Source organism: Puma concolor, chromosome B1, assembly GCF_028749965.1.
Source record: "Puma concolor isolate L17-30 chromosome B1, mPumCon1.1.hap2, whole genome shotgun sequence".
In the NCBI taxonomy this organism is placed as follows: domain Eukaryota; kingdom Metazoa; phylum Chordata; class Mammalia; order Carnivora; family Felidae; genus Puma; species Puma concolor.
This window is the reverse complement of record NC_141670.1, coordinates 162,054,941-162,072,417: the sequence shown is the minus strand read 5'-3', so window position 1 is coordinate 162,072,417 and position 17,477 is coordinate 162,054,941. Positions and strand designations below refer to the sequence as shown.

At 37.0% G+C, this 17,477-nt stretch overlaps 1 protein-coding gene across 6 annotated transcripts in view; it reads right to left on the bottom strand.

Moving 5' to 3' along the window:
• The window catches only part of AASDH (aminoadipate-semialdehyde dehydrogenase), a 44,837-nt gene that overhangs the window by 7,000 nt on the left and 20,360 nt on the right, over window positions 1-17,477 (bottom strand). For all 6 annotated transcript variants that reach the window (XM_025921516.2, XM_086705007.1, XM_086705005.1 and 3 more), the window contains 7 exons: window positions 15,208-15,400; window positions 8,030-8,271; window positions 7,554-7,660; window positions 6,891-7,063; window positions 6,266-6,458; window positions 5,533-5,648; window positions 2,697-3,489 (listed from right to left, as the gene is read on the bottom strand). In XM_025921516.2, coding sequence (XP_025777301.1) covers window positions 2,697-3,489; window positions 5,533-5,648; window positions 6,266-6,458; window positions 6,891-7,063; window positions 7,554-7,660; window positions 8,030-8,271; window positions 15,208-15,400 — 1,817 coding nt within the window. The remainder of the gene's footprint in view (window positions 1-2,696; window positions 3,490-5,532; window positions 5,649-6,265; window positions 6,459-6,890; window positions 7,064-7,553; window positions 7,661-8,029; window positions 8,272-15,207; window positions 15,401-17,477) is intronic.

Genomic DNA, 17,477 nt, shown 5'->3' with positions numbered 1-17,477 from the left:
TGTCAATGTGAAGCCTGCTTGGGATTCCCTCTCTCCCTCTCCCTCTCTCTCAAAATAAATAAACTTAACAATCTAAACAAAGAAACAGGGGCGCCTGGGTGGCGCAGTCGGTTGAGCGTCCGACTTCAGCCAGGTCACGATCTCGCGGTCCGTGAGTTCGAGCCCCGCGTCGGGCTCTGGGCTGACGGCTCAGAGCCTGGAGCTTGTTTCCGATTCTGTGTCTCCCTCTCTCTCTGCCCCTCCCCCGTTCATGCTCTGTCTCTCTCTGTCCCAAAAAGAAATAAACGTTGAAAAAAAAAATTAAAAAAAAAAATAAATAAACAAAGAAACAAAAAACCATAATGAATGTCTGACTTTTGATTGCAGCTCAAGTCATGATCCCAGAGTCATGGGATTGAGCCCCACATCTGACTCTGCACTGAGCATGGAGCCTCCTTAAGATGCTCTCTCTCTCTCCCTCTGCCCCTCTCCCCTGCTCACTCTCTCTAAAATAAAAAATGAAGCCATAATGAAATACTACACCATAACAATCTGACTGGCTAAAATAAAAAGATTTTCAAACTGACAATACCAAGTACTAGCATGGATGTGGAACAGCTGGACCTCTCATACACTGGTGGTCGGAAGGCAAAATGGCTCAGTCACCAGGAAAATATTTTGGCAATTTCTTACAAAGTTAAAGCTATACTTACTGCATAATCTCCCCCTCCTAGGTACTGACCCAAGTGAAATTAAAAACTTATATTCATATAATATCCTGCTTACAAATGCTTATATCAGTCTTATTTGTAATTGTGAAAAACTGGAAACAACCCAAATGTGAATAGAGTATGATTTGTCCAGACAACAGAATATTCAGCAATAAAAAGAAACTGGATACATTCAGTAATAAGGATGAATCTCAAACACATGCTAAGTAGGAGAAGCCAGACTCAAAAGCAAAAATTAGAAAATGTAAAACTAGTGGGACAGAAAACAGATCAGTGGTTGCCTGGGGTTAGGGGTAGGGGAAGGGAAGCCTACAAGTGACACAGACCTTTTGAGTAATGAACTCTTAATTTGGTAGTGGTTACATGACAGTACACATTTGTCAAAACACAGAACTGTAAACTAAAGAGGGCAAGTTTTCCTGTATATAAATTAGATCTTAATTTAAAAATGTCTAGACCCCCATGTGTCCCAGGCTTTGAGTCTAGAAACTTGGGATGCAAACAGTAACTTCAACAAGCTGACTTTCATGGATGGAAATTATTCATGCTCATTGACATATATAACTGAAAGTTCCCTGTAGCATATTTTCAAAATGTATGTGGTCAAAAGGGAAGGATCAAACTCAGATTCAAGTAGATCCTAGCTAGGATAGCACAAGTAGGGAGGCATATTCCTAAGCACTCAGCACAAGATTCCACAAGCATATAAAGTAAAACTTAATGTAGTAGGGGGAGTAAAGACAATGGTAGTCAAGGAGAGGCATTACACCTGGACCCCATATTTAGTAAAGTAAAAGTCACCTATACTTTAATGAAAATGATTAGCAGCTAGTAGCTAACAACACTTAATGAGCCCTCAGTCTGTACCTAGCAATGTACTAAAGGATTTATAAGCAATTATCTCAATCCTCTCAAAAGCTCTATGATGTATGTGGAATTTAAGAAGCAAAACAAATGAGCAAACTGGAAAAAAGAGACAAACCAAGAAACAGATACTTAACTAGAGAGAACAAACTGATGGTCACCAGAGGGGAGCTGGGTGGGGGGATGGGTAAAATAGGGGATGGGGATTAAGAATACACTTATGACGAATACTATGTAACATATAAAATTGTTGAATTACTCTATTGTACACCTGAAACTAATATAACACTGTGTTAGCCACACTGGAATTAAAATAAAAACAAACAAACAAACAAAAGCTCTATGATGATTGTACTGGTTTTAAAATCTGTCCACAAATTCTCTGACACTTTTACTTTCAAGAGATGGAGCCTAAATTCCCCTCCCCTTGAGTATAGGCCAGGCTTAATGATGTGCTTCTAATGAACACAAGCAAAAATGATGGTATGCAACTTTGGAAACGAGGTCCTAAAAGTACTGCCTTGCTCCTCCCCTCCCCACCGGCCCCCCTCCCCCACTCAGTCTGAGGGAAGTCAGCTGCCAGGTTGTGAGAGCACTCAAGCAGCCTACAGAGAGGTCCATGTGACAAGAACAGAAGCTTCCTGCCACGAACCGGCTAAGAACTGAAGCCTTCTGCCAGCAGCAGTATGAGATAGCTGTCTTGGAAGATTTTTCAGCCCAGTCAAGCCTTCAGATGGCTGCAGCCACATGGGAAACCCTCAGCCAGGACTCCCAGCTACGCTGCTCCTAAATTCCTGACCTCAGAAACTGTGAGATATTTGCTACCCTAAACCATTAAGTTTGGGGACAATTTGTGATGCAACGGGTTTTATTTATTATAAAACTAAGAACACTAAGTCCTAAAGGTCATAAGAACACTAAGGTCCTAAAAGGTCCAGCAACTTGTCAAAGTTCACAAAGCTGATAACAGTTTTAGAGCTAGGTTCAAATCCAGAGACTATGACCCAAGACCCACACTGTGAATTAGCACGTGGGTAACCATAATTGACAACAACCAAAGCTACCATACATAGATTTTTAAATTTAACTTGTTCCTACTAGCATTATCATATGGAAACTTACCCACTACAATAAAGTTTCCACACTTAGATACACATGCTGAGGATTCAATTCGACCTCCCAAAATCTGTTCCCATTTCACCTTCCCAGAGTAAAGGTCAACTGCCATCATTCTGTAGGAATGGGAGCCAATGTACACAGTTACAGAGGACTTAGCAGCAGCGGAGATGACAACCAGAGGGGAAGCATCCACACATTTGCCTGTGTCCGTCCTCCACCTCACATGAAGCTCCATTTTCTTGGCTTCTATCACAGATGTTCCCTCGTGAGAAACTTCTGCAACACAGGATGGATCTTTTGACTTCCCAGTAAGAGCTGGAGGATTTAGGCTTGTCACATTCTGAATGTTAGTCTGTGAAATTAAATCGGAAGAACGGGCTGAAGAGCCAAGTCCTAACTTAGTTAAAAACTCCGAATTCAGAGACAAAATCTGACTCCCTCTGCTCACTGCAATAAAAGCAGCTAGCTCATTGTCACAACTTAAAGTCAGGACAGATTTCTGAGGTAAAGATTTTCCACTGATTTCCTCTTGATTAATATCGCTGAATTTTCTTTTCATGGCATAATTCTTGCTAAATAGCAGATCTTCATCTGGAAACACCGTTTGAAGGACGTGATTGTAAATCTCTAAAATGGAACTGCTAAGAATAATTTCCAGAAGCCCAGGTATTGATGTGCCAACTAGTTTTTCAATCTCATTGAGGAGCCGTATGGACTTTAAGGAATCTCCACCACTATTTAGGAAGAGTGACTCATCAGGAACCTTCAAAGGATGTTCTGAGAGACTCAGAATAGACTATAGAGGAGAAAAGGGAGAAATTTGGTAAAGACCTAAAACCAAAACATTCAAGCAATTTATAGGTAATATATAAAGGATAGTACTTACATTAATGATATGAACAAAAGACACACAAAACAAATATTTTTAATAATTAAATTTTAAAATTATTTTCTTTATAGTAAAGGGAACCATCACCATGCCACCAATGTTATCACAAACTCACTATAAAACTGCAAATTATATTTCCCTTTAGAGTGATTTCCCCACCCATAAAATAGGGCCTAGAATTATAAAAACATGACTTATTAATTATAAAGTCCACAAGATACTAATATCTAATATTTATATAATATGGGAACAATCTTTGCCTTCATTTGCTTCATATAAATTGAAATTATTTTCTAAGAATCTAAAAATGAAGCAGATAAGAGTTTTATCAGAATATCCTTTATTTTCAAATAAAACTATATAATTATATCCTCTTTTCAGAACCCTTCAGAAAACTCCACATTTGTAAGAAAAACTATACTGACCTATGGTTGTAATATATAAAAATATATGTATATACATATATATACATATATTTCAAAATAAATTTAAATTATAATGTAATATATATATGTATATACATATATATACACATATATACATATATATATACATATATACACATATTTCAAAATAAATTTAAATTGACACACACACACACACACACACACACACACAGAACCCCCAACTTACAATGATTTAAGATATCTTAACTTTACAATGATGCAAAAACAATATACATTCAAGGGAAACTGTACTTCAAATTCTGATCTTTTCCCAGTCAAGCGACATGCATTATCTCATGATGCTGGGCAGCAGCTAAGAGCCACAGCTTCCAGTCAGCCATGTGATCACAAAACAACTGATATGCTTAGAACTATTCTGTACCCACAACTATTCTGTTTTTCACTTTCAGTACAGTATTCAATAACTTACATGTAAGATATTCAACAATTTATTATACACAGGGCTTTGTGTCAGATGTTGTCCACCTGTAGGCTAACGTAAATGTTCTGAGCACACTTAAGGTAGGCTAGACTAAGCTATAATGTTCGGTAGGTGTATTAAATGCATTTTGACTTAGGAAAATTTCAACCTACACTAGGTTTATCACCATGTAACTCCACCATAAGTTGAGGAAGATCTGTATATACAAATTCCATTAAGCAGAAACATACGTGTTGTTACTGCTAGTTCTTCCGGAATAAGGACATAAGTCCTTATGCCACAGATTGTACTATACCAAGATTTGGCCATTTTCTCAACTCTGACAAGCACTGCACTCCCACTGCCCCATTAGGGAAAAGTTATGTCAAGATAGGTCTTGTCTTCCTGTGCCTTTGTGTCTACCTCACTTCCAATAAATTTCTTTATGGCGAGGGAGGCTTGATATTAACCTAGACAACTCTTAATTTAATATAAATTGAATAAACAAAAGTATATTACTTAACATTTGGGCATTAATAATTCTTAGAAAAGTTTATCAGACTTATGAGGATGCTAACATTCCCAAAAAATATAACATGACCTCTTCAGAAAAACAAATTTGTATCTTAAAAATTGAACCATGGGGAGCATGAGTAGCTCAGTTGGTTAAGCATCTGACTTTAGCTCAGGTTATGATCTCATAGTTCGTGAGTTCAAGCCCCACATCAGGCTCTCTGCATGGAGCCCCCTTTGGATCCTCTGTCTCCCTCTCTCTCTGCCCCTCTCCCATTCAAGCACATTCAAGCATAAGCACGTGCACTCTCTCAAAAATAAACATTTAAGGGGTGCCTGCGTGGCTCAGTCAGTTAAGTGGCCAATTTCGGCTCAGGTCATGATCACACAGCTCATGAGTTTGAGCCTCATGTCAGGCTCTGTGCTGACAGCTCAGAGCCTGGAGACTGCTTCCAATTCTGTGTCTCCCTCTCTCTCCGCCCCTCCCCTGCTTATGCTGTCTCTGTCTCTCAAAAATAAACATTAAAGAAAATTAAAAAATAAACATTAAAAAAAATTAAAAAGTTGTACCTTCCACAAATGCTGTAATTTTTCCCAAAGTTCCTCTTTTCCACTGAGTTTACACTCAGACTTCAAGTTTATATGGTTTAAATATATCTTGTTTAACTCAGAAACATCAATTTTGCCTTAAAAGAGAAATAATCTTAAAATTTCAGCACAAACCCTTTCTACTATCTTCATTAGTTATAAGAATACATACATTTTTCACTGTAAAAGTTAGAATTCCTAAAGAATAGTTTGTGATAGGAAAATCAGTTCTAAAGAAAGCAGTCCCATGCTACCAAAAATGTTGTAGGTAACAGATAAGAAAAGAAGAAAGGAGGAGTTAGTGTTTATCTTAAAGAGTTAAAGAAATGGTCCTACCAACTGAGCAATTACTGCGTTTTGATGTAAATATTAGATAAAGATGAAATTGGAAAGGCAATGTGGTCATTAGGAGCATATGTTCTGAAATCAGTCTTACAACTTCAATTCTACCACTAACCAGCAATATAATTTTGTCAAAATTACTTAACCTCTTTAAGCCTTATTTTCCTTATCTGTAAATGGGAATAATACAACCTACTCCCAGGATTTTCTAGAGATAAATAAAGTGGGTTAATTATACAAAGTACTTAACAGAGGGTCTACCTCAACATATGCCAGTATTACTTAGAATAAGAATTAAGAAGCCTTTAAACTAGTTATGAATACAATTAGTATTCACTTGGCGCTGAAACACATCTGCTTCAAATGATTTTACCATGAGATGTAAATGGTAGAGAATCAATCAACACAAGTTCATCCGGGATGGCATGGCTTGGAAGATGTTCCTGCAGTTCTTTAAAGATGTATTCCTTTGCTACATCATTTTTGGACACCATGAACAGAATTAATTTTTCCTGATTATACCATGTAACTGCACAGGACTCTACTTGCTGAAGTCCTTCAGCAACCTGTGAGAGAGATTATCCCAATTTGTCAGAGGACATTTAAAAGCAAACTTCCTAAATGCTCAAACTTCTTATGTCTGAAATCAACACAAATTAAACTGTAAAATAGCTAGAGATTTTTAAAAAATTGATTGCTACTGTTACTGTAGCCAGAACACTGGGTTCTTAATGTTTTTCAAAATAATAGCTCCCAGAGCAAAGTAAACCATTATCTTCAGTTGTTAAAATCCACTCTGTCACTTATTTAAAAAACAACCATCTCTTTATGCTGAAGGGCCACACTGAGTTAGTCATATCTTTTATTGCAATTCATTATTAATACAAAAATCTTAGGTTTAAATAATACTAATAGAGAACCCCAGTACAGAAAATTGGTGGTGGCTACCTTTAATACCTACATATGTTAGTAGATATTTAATATTTAAATAGTCTTACTTGTTGCACAAATTCAATGTTAAGACGTTTGCCATATCGTTTGATCTGACTGTCCTTGCGTCCCAGGAAAAGCATCTCTCCATCTTTCACCGTCACCAAGTCTCCCGTGGCTCGCATTGTGCCAAGCGGTACTATCATTTCATCATCAAGAAAACACACTCTGTTTTTGCCACCTTCACAAGATATAAACACCAGTGTAATAAAAAAAAAAAAAAATCCATGGGAGATATATTAAAAACCATCAAATCAAGAACATCTTCAAAAGCTGTTACTGAGTTTCACATTTTGAATATTTACATGGGCAGCACACTTTTAAACATCACCTGATAAAATTAACAATAACCTCAGCAAAATAAGAGACAAAACAAAATTTCTAAAAATATACATGTGATTAAAAAAATTCTTAGAATACTGCTTAAAAAGAATTTTGGCTATAAACGTCCAAATTACAGTTTCTAAATTACTTTTATATCTTCCCTAAGAGTATCAGACATTGTTATCTGAAATTATGATAATATTAAATGTTTCATGACTGTGAGAATGAGATTAAAAATTATCATCACTGAAAAGAATACGGGACATAAGACATATTGGTGAAAGAATAAAGTTATCAGATTTTTTTCCTAAAAAAAAATTATTCCCAGTCAATAAATGTAAAACAACCTAAAAATACTTGGCCATTGCCTTCTTGAATTGTGAAACCATTAGTATCTCTGACTTCAACTACTGTTCCAAGCAGTGGAAATCCCAGTGGTACAGGCAATTCACATCTATAAAAACACAACAACCCAAACCATATTTAAAATTTTTCATTTGAACAGAATATTTTTCAGTGTATTTAAATCACATTGTACCAAATAAAGAAAAATAAGGTTTTGGTTATGTTAGAATTCAAAGACTGCCAAAAGGAAAAGATTAGGTGGAAAGGTTATCATAGGTTATTTATTGCTGTTTAGTTACAAAAAGTTCTAGCAGGATCTGCAGCACTAGTTATAAGGCTCTGGATCCCCAGCGTAAAATTCTAGATAAAATAGTATTTCCAAAATTACTACCCCAGTGCCTACCAAAAACATTATTAGTGTTAAGATACTGGAAAAATACAGTTTCTCTCTAACCTATTTAGTAATTGAAGCCCTTACTTCAAAGTAGAGTTAAGAAACTTCTCTGGAATCTTGTAAAAAGTTGCCCAACTTGATACCTCTGTGATACCATAAATATTAAATATTTGTGTTTTATTGCCTACTCCTCTCCAGCTTTTGAGAACAGCCAATGATGGAAATGCTTCACCACCGAGGGCTAATACTCGAAGAGAAGTACTGGCTGATAAAACAGTTGACTTGATAAGCTGAGATCCAAATCTTCGAAGCAACGTTGGTGTTGCCTGTGAACACATTAAAGATAATTTATTTCTTTTCACTTCTTTTTAAAAAAGTAAATACTGTAATAATTAGTTCAAAGCTTAATACTGGACACCTACATGAAAATTAAGGCTGTTTATTAAACTGTAAATCATTTTGGAAAACTACTCAGGCAACATTATCTTCTTAATGTGCCATCAATTTCTCTTGAGAAAAAAAACTTGAGAAAAATATTAGTTATGTTTAATTAGGTAATCTAGACAAAACGGTTTAAAGATTAAAAAGGACAAAATATATAAAATCAATTCACATTTCCTTTCCCACTGTCTCTGTAGAAAAATATATAAAAGGTGAAAAAAATGTTCCTAAAACAAAACAATATGAATAAAGATTTTTAAAAACACTTTTATTGAGATATAACAGACATACAATAAACTATACATATTTAAAGCACACAATATAGAGATATATGAATATGTCAGTGAAACTATTACTATAATCTAAAAAATGAATATATTCTTCAGCCCTAAAATTACCTACTTACCATTATAATTCTTCCCTTCAACTGGACCCCTAACTCCAGACAACCACTGATCTATTTCCTAATGATCAGCTGGTATTTTCTAGAATTTTACAAAAATGGAATCACACAGGGGTGCCTGGGTGGCTCAGTCAGTTAAGCGTCAGACTTCGACTCAGGTCATGATCTCACAGTTCATGAGTTAGAGCCCCGCATGGGGCTCTGTGCTGACAGCTCAGAGCCTGGAGCCTGCTTCAGATTCTGTGTCTCCTCTCTCTGCCCCCTCCCCAGCTTGCATTCTGTCTCTGTCTCTCAAAAATAAAAACATTAAAAGAAAATTTTAAAAAAATCTTCAAAAAAAAATGGAATCACACAACATAAATTCTATTTTGACCTGACTTATTTCATTCCATATAAATACTTTGTGATGCACTTATATTGTATGTATCAATTCACTTTTTGTCTCAGTTCAGACTGATATAACAAAGTGCCACAGACTAGGTAGATTACAAACAATAGAAATTCGCTTCTGATAGTTCTGAAGCCTAGAAGTCCAAGATCAGGATGCCACCATGACTGGGCTCTGGTAAAAGCCCTCTCCCAACTTGTTGGATATTCACATGGTGGAAGAGTCTCGGGAGGTCCATGGGGTCTCTTTTCCAAGAGCACTAATCCCACTCATGAGGACTCCATCCTCAGGACCTAAGCACTCCTAAGGGCCTCACCTCCTAATACTATCACAGCATACATTAGAATTTTAACAAATGAATGGGGAGGGAGGAATAATCACTCAGACCATGGGACTTTTCATTGCTGAGTGGTACTCATTGCATAGATCAGGACTAGCATTTGTATTTCCATATAAAATTTAGGATCAATTTGTCAATTTCTACCAAAAAAAGTCTACTAGGATTTTGATAGGAACCATGTTTAATTTAATCTTGACACTATTGAGACTTTAATCCATAAATATGAAATGTCTCTTTATTTAACTCTTTAACTTCTACCAATAATGTTTTTTTTTTTTTTTTTTCTTTACTGCACTGGCTAGAATCAGAATAATGTTGATGAGAAGTGACAAAAGCAAACATCCTCGTTTTATTTCCAATCTTAGGGCAAAATCATGCAGTCTTTCACCAAATAGGATATTAGCTGTAGATTTTGTTGTTTTTTTTTTTTTTTTATAGATGCCCTTCATCATGTTGGGGAAGTTCTTTAATTACTAGAGGGTTTTTTTTTTTTTTAATCCCAAGTGTTAGATTTTGCCAAATACTTTTCCTTCATCTGTTGAGGTAATTACATGCTCTTATTTATGTAGTGTATATTATCAATGGATTTTTATTTATTTTTGAGGGAGGGAGGGCATGAGGGGAAGAGAGAGAGAGAAAGAGAGACAGCAAATGTGGAGGGGGGGGCAGAGAGAGGGAGAGAGAGAATCCAAGCAGGTTCTGCACTGTCAACACAGAGCCTGATGTGAAGCTCAAACTCATGAACCATGAAATCATGACCCTAGCCAAAATCAAGAGTTGGACACTTAACCAACTGAGCAACCTGAGTGCCCCTATCAGTGGATTTTTAGATGTTAAGCCAAATGTGCATTCCTGGGATACATCCCACTTGCTCACATTTTAAATTTACTGAAACTGGTTTTGTGGTTCAGAATATGATCAATGTGCTTGAAAAGAATGTATTCTGCATTTACTGGATGGAGTGTTCTATAAATGGGATTTGGTTGATAATTTTGTTCGAATCTTATATGTTCTGATTTCTAGTTTTTCATTCAGTTGTTAAAAATGAGGTATTAAAATTTTGAACCATTGGGTTATCTAGTTCTCATTTCTGTCTAGTTTTGCTTTATGTATTCGGAACTTCTAGTTTTAGGGGGATATACATTTATAATGGTTACATCTTCTTGATTTACCAATGTAGCTCCTAATGTACTGACCATTTTATCATTATGAAATGTTTTGTTGCTTGTTTTTGTTTGCTTGTTTGTTAGTAACTAGCCTGGGCTAAATCTGTAGTCTGTCTTTCCAGTGATGTGTGTCCACTAATGTCATTGCTCAGTTTTACATATATAGTCTTATTTTCAATTTTATATCTTACTTCTTATGGGTCATCCTTGTGTGTGCATAGCTCAGTAGTCAAGCAATGACTGGACAAACTGTCCACAGAGATGGATCTGTGTGGATAGATGAGTTCAAAGTTTAGGCCATTTTCAAGCCTAACCAAGCTTTTATTTTCCATGGGCCCTTTTGGGTCTCTAACGTATATGCACACAACCTCAAGGTCAGCCAAGAATCTGTTTGGGCTCTCTGGTCTCTGACTCACAAGTGCAGCCTTAGCCAGAATGTGCTTGCCCTCCCCTCCACCACAACCTCAGACTATTGAAGTTTTTGCCCTCTTTGCTGGCCTACTTCATCATTTTCACAGACAGTGCTGTTGGGCATGGATATAACCTACCATTCCAAATTGAATAAACTCCCTTATAAACAGTGGGCCCTGACAGAAAAGTCTGTTTTGACTGAGCTGGGGCTGGCAGGAAGAGCAGCTCAGTCTAGAATGCCACAAATTCCCATTATTTTTATCCAAAATGAAAAAGTTTAAAAACAAACAATTTTCAGATCATTGTACGCCTCTGGTTGATTTCTAAAGTGTTGGAGTAGTTGCTTTTGTTAATTTTGTCCAGCTTTCTAGTTGCTTTTTGGGGAAAAGATCTGCCAATCTCTTTACTTGACCATAGAACATTTCCATGTGTATCAAGATTTTTAAATCGTTTCTTTCAGTAAAAGATGCAGCACTAATGGACAACTTGAATTTTAATTCAAAAAGATGACTTAAAGTCTTGGTTTGTCAAAATATTTAAGTAACAGAATGACCCTACATCCCAATATGAACTTATTGTTCCAGATTCTTGTCTAGGAATTTAGCACCTCCATTCACTCTCAACATTCAGGGTTTGGGGGTAATAAATTATAATGGCCACCCTATTTATAAGGCATCCTCAACCAAATTAACTGTTCTACCAAGTTTTACGATAAGGAAAATCTCTTGTCAAACTGAAATGTTCTGGCCTTCATTTCCGGTGCTAAAAATAACTTAAACTTTGAACTCTATAAATAAATGCACAGCTATGAATACTCAGCAAGATAAAGCATAGTAACACTTTTCAGATAGTCAAACTGAAATGATAAATTTAGCGGCAAAATACTAGTCAATATATGTACTTTGTTACCAAATCATTCTAGGCACACAGAAATAGGACTTAGGAAATAACAGAAAAAACAGGGGATGTTAAGGTTCCTTGCAAAATTTCTAAGGTAAAATTCTCATAAAAATGAAAAACACGAGTGCCTAAGTGGCTCAGTCTGTCAAGCATCCGACTCTTGATTTCAGCTCAGGTGATGATCTCACAGTCGGGAGATTGAGCCCCAAATTGGGCTCCGAGCTGGGTGTGGAGCCTGCTTGAGAGTCTCCCTCTCTCTCTGCTCCTCCCTCCCCCATGCACGTGCCCTCTCTCTCAAAAACAAAACACTTAAGCTGACATTTTGGTGGCTAGCAACCTAAGATTTTGCTCTAATTAAATGGTTTCACTTTCAAAGTGCATCAAGTTTAATATAACTTGTTATCCAGAGTATGTGCAAAAAAAAAAAAACAAAAAAAAAGTTCAAACATATTTTAGGTTTGTAAAACACCAAAAAGTGGACCTTTCTTTCCAAAAGGTCCTTATACCTGAAACAAAATAAGTGTTTACCTCAAAAGCTAAGTCTATTTCACTTTGAGGTCTTTCTCCCCCACAATAAATCAAGATATTCCACTTTAAATTTTTAAAACTTTATGGGGTGGGGCGCCTGGGTGGCGCAGTCGGTTAAGCGTCCGACTTCAGCCAGGTCACGATCTTGCGGTCCGTGAGTTCGAGCCCCGCGTCAGGCTCTGGGCTGATGGCTCAGAGCCTGGAGCCTGTTTCCGACTCTCTGTCTCCCTCTCTCTCTGACCCTCCCCCATTCATGTTCTGTCTCTCCCTGTCCCAAAAATAAATAAACGTTGAAAAAAAAAATTTTTTTAAACTTTATGGGGTGTTTGGGTGGCTCAGTTGATTTAAGAGTCCAACTTTGGCTCAGGTCTTCCAGTTCATGGGTTTGAGCCCCGTGTCAGGCTCTGTGCTACAGACAGCTCAGAGCCTGGAGCCTGCTTCGGATTCTATGTCTCCCTCTCTCTGTCCCCCTGCTCATGCGCTCTCTCTCTCTCTCTCTCTCGCCCTTTCTTTTTCTCTCTCAAGAATAAATAAACAGTAAAAACAAATTAAATTAATTTTTTAGGTAAGATTATTCATAAATAAAATCTATACAGGATGCTCTTTTTAAAGTATATAATATACATTATACACATAAGCAAAAATCCTTGATGACTTATATATCATTTGATGAGAAATCTGATTTGGAAGGAAAAGATGAACCCTAACAACAAAGCTAAAATTCACTATGAGACATGCAAGAGAGCTGACCACACCGAATCCATCTGTAGCACTCCATCTCGTTCATGTCGGCTAGATGACCTCCCTTGGGGCTTTGTATTGTGTACCCTCTGGAGATTAATATCTGTACCTTAGAAATGTCTGCCAAAGTCAGGATTGAGGGGGGAGGGAGAAGTTTGCTTTGGCCGTCCATAAATGTGTTCAAAATAATCTAGTCTCTCTCCCCTTCTTCAGGCACAGATGGTGCCACAAGATCTAAGTAAAGATTAGCTGCCAATTAGGTACATGTAGACCCTTTGATCTGACTACAGTACTGTCCCCTATACATCTTTGGTCTATAAAATCTATAGACTAAGGTCCTGCCTTGACGGAGAACAGCTGCACATCTCTGCATCATCATTCAGCCAGTCCTCCCTGTCACTATGTTACCATGCATAAACTGCACGTATGTAAACTGTGTGGAGTTGCCGGCTTCATTTTTTGTTCTCAAAGTCCCTTCACAGTTTGGAGGATACTTTACAGTTCCTCCTCCTCCGCCTTCTAACAAGACAGGACATGCCTTATACAAAGGAAAGGACATCCTGTCAGCTTGTATACTTCTCTTCCTTACTCAAACTCAAATTTGATCTGCTGATAATACCCCAAATTAAGTCTTGTGAGTTAAATAAAATCACCATGAATATATGCACAACTTGCTGTGTTCTGGAATCATAGTTAATAAATGTGTATCAGTTTCTCACAAGGACTCATGACCCCAAAAAGGTTAAAACCACTGCCAAAGTAAATTTAACTGAAACTGTGCTAAAGGGGATTGGATTTAAAGAGATAAAACTCATAGACTTGACATAGAAGGAAAATCTCCTTCCATTTAATGACTCTCTCTCAAATCTATTAAGGTATTTTGAAAAGGTTTCCTAAAAATTATGCTCCTTGAATTTTATAGAAAAATAAGTTAAAATCCTGCCCAGACTGACAGAATGATTCACCATAGATGAGAATTTATATGCAATTGATATACCCAGCAAGCCACATTATTATATTCATTTTATATATATTTATAAACACATAATATTTTTTTAAGGACGAAAAACATTGCCTAAAAACAAAGTCAACATCAAATTTTGCCTTTAGGGCAGAAATTTAACATCCTCGAGTCTCTTACACTAAATATAAATCTGATATTTTTAGTTTATCATGATACACATACAATTTTGCTAATTCTCTCTAGTATCTTTAACCATTTGCAATGTAATTATCTTAAGGCTTGTATACCAGTCACCTACTTTGATACACATTTTAAAATCTTTAAAGATGACAAAGTATTTGTTTCCATAAGTTAATGTAAAATATACGGATATAAAAAGTCAGAAAATGTAAATTCCTACCTAATTATAACTTAAAGTTTGTATTTTCTACTGAAAGCTGAAGTTTAAGGCAGGAGAGGCAAGTGTATCCCAACAGATTTGAGTGAAGGTCAACTTCCTCTAGTTATTACTATTCCAAATGCACAGTGAAATAATTTTCTAGGTAGAATTAACTGATTTTTTTCTCCCATTCTCAAGTAAATTAGATGATATCATCAGAAGACAACCCTTAATAATCTAACTAGATTATCATTAGTCCACTGTAAAAAAACAACCTACAGGAATACAAAATATTCTCTAAAACATGTAAAATGTTAAATAATAGGGGTGCCTGGGTGGCTCGGTCGTTTAAGTGTCCGACTTCAGCTCAGGTCACTATCTCACAGTTTGTGAGTTGGGAGTCTTGCATAGGGCTCTGTGCTGACAGCTCGGTTGGAGAGCCTGAAGCCTGCTTCGGATTCTGTGTCCCCGTCTCTCTCTACCCCTCCCCAACTCGTGCTCTCTCTTTCTCTCAAAAATAAATAAATCACTAAAAAAATTTTTTAAATAAAATAAAATGCTAAATAGAAGACAAAACATTTCATTTGCTCCTAAAATGTACCTGCAAAATAGTTACTCTGTGATGTGAAAAGAGAACAGCAGCTAACTTTGATGGAAGCACTTTGACAGAAGCTGGTACAATAAGCAGACAGGCACCACTGGATAGAGCAACAAATATTTCCACAACGGAGGGATCAAAGGTCAGAGGTGAGGCCAGAAACAAAACATCTTCTTGTGTGATCTCGAAAAGTAGCCTAAAGCAAAACAGAATGCAGTTATATGAAATGTCTAACATTTGGTAAACACATATCCTAAAAATTGATTTATGACCATTAAGTTTCTGGATGTTGGCCAGATTTTTATTCTTTTCTCAGATTAACCAAAATGGTACTATTAATCCTATAACTCTTTATAAATATAAGGATTAAAAGCCATTTAAAACAATATCCACTTCTTACTATGACATATTTTATCATCTGTGATGACTTTCTGATGTGTCAGTATGGCTGGATTGAACCACAGTCCCTAGAATTTCCTTTCTAGGTTTTCCATTAGGGTACAAAACAAGGGATATTCTCTCAAGAGCTGGAGTACAGAAGGGAGGTGGGTGCCATTTAGTGGCACACATACCTCCCTGTTATTTCATTAAACACTAAACTAGGTGCTGCTGTGAGGGGATTTTGTAGATAGAGTCTCTGGTGAGCTGACTTTAATCAAAAGGGAGATTTATCCCAGGTTGGCTCGATTTACTGAACTGGAAGACTTTTAAAAGAGTGTTGAGGACTTCTGTAAAAAAGACTCAACATCTGGGTCTACAATTACTCTCCCTTCCCCTAGGATCTTCTTTCCTAACTTGCCTGTGGAAAAAAGCACATGCCTATGGGTTTCCAACCTGCTCACGATCATCCCTTTCTGTTTACACTATAGACTCAGTCTTGCTTAGCCAGACCCCACAAACATAAGCCAATTCCTTACAGTAAGTCCCTGATATATCCACCTAGTTCTGCTCTTCTGGTAGAATCTTGACTCCTTCTATCCTACTTATATATTTAATAGAGACCTCTGATTCCCTTTTCCCACTATTTGATATTTTTCTCTCAGTAGCTGAACAAAGAGCAGAATATATATAGTTAGGATATTACAGAGCATAGATAATCAGTGGTGAGCCTATGGCATTGCTTCATTCTGAACACACAAAACTCACTGTCTAAAAAGCAGGGATTACCTTAATTTCACAATATCTTCAAATATGATATTGTGGGGACTCACTCAGAACCCCATAGTTGATATGAAGATTACTTTAGGCTGAAGACATTTTGGAGTTAACAGATGCAGAAAGAAGCCTTGTTAGACCTTTCCTTATCTCACTAATTGCAAAAACTTTTGGGAAATGAAGTTGCCATAAATTCCTTCTTTGGAGTAGCTTTTATTCCCAGGAAGGAAACCAAGAATGAACCTACTATAAATCTCTTCTACAAGTGACTTTTATGGCCCTGAAAGTAAACGAAAAAGGGATTTTTAACAGGTAAATAGATTTCATTAAGTTCAAGCATAAATAGCAATTGAGAAATTCACATACTTTATTATTTTTTTTAATGTTTATCTATTTTTGAGAGAGAGAGAACAAACAAGGGAAGGGCAGAGAGAGAGGGGGACAGAGGACCCAAAGCAGGCTCTGTGCTGACAGCGGAGAGTCTGATGTGAGGCTCAAACTCACAGATGGCAAGATGATGACCTGAGCCGAAGCCAGGCGCCCAAACGACTGAGCCTCCCGAGGGCCCCTAGAAATTCATATATTTGAAATCAGCCCCTTACTCCTTACTAGCAAATACTTGCTCCCACTTTACATACAATTCCTGCCTCTACTGGCCCAGTGCCTCTTCCACCTCCACCAGATTCCAAATCTGCTTCACTCTTTTCAATTCTCCTGCATCTCCACCCCACCTCACCTCTCATACTCTTAATGTATTGCTTTGCCTTTCATCTGAAAGTTCCAATCCATCAGCTTCTGAACATTCCTTACCCTTCCATCTCAAGGTATCTTAACTCCTTTACAATACTATCTCTTGATTTTTCAAACCAACTCTTCCTATCAATTCTCTACCATGAGCCCATAAATGTCTTCCATCTCAAAAATAAATCTGCACCTGCCCAGAATTCTTTCTTTCCCATTAAAACTAGCTTCTAGAAATGAACACTTTACTTTCTTATCTCCATTTCCTTATCTCTCATCCTTTAGCACAGCCTAATGTAATCTGTCCTCAGTCTTGGGCCCTCAGAAATAGTCACTAAAGACTAGACTGTCAATTACAAGACACCTGTCTGCATCAT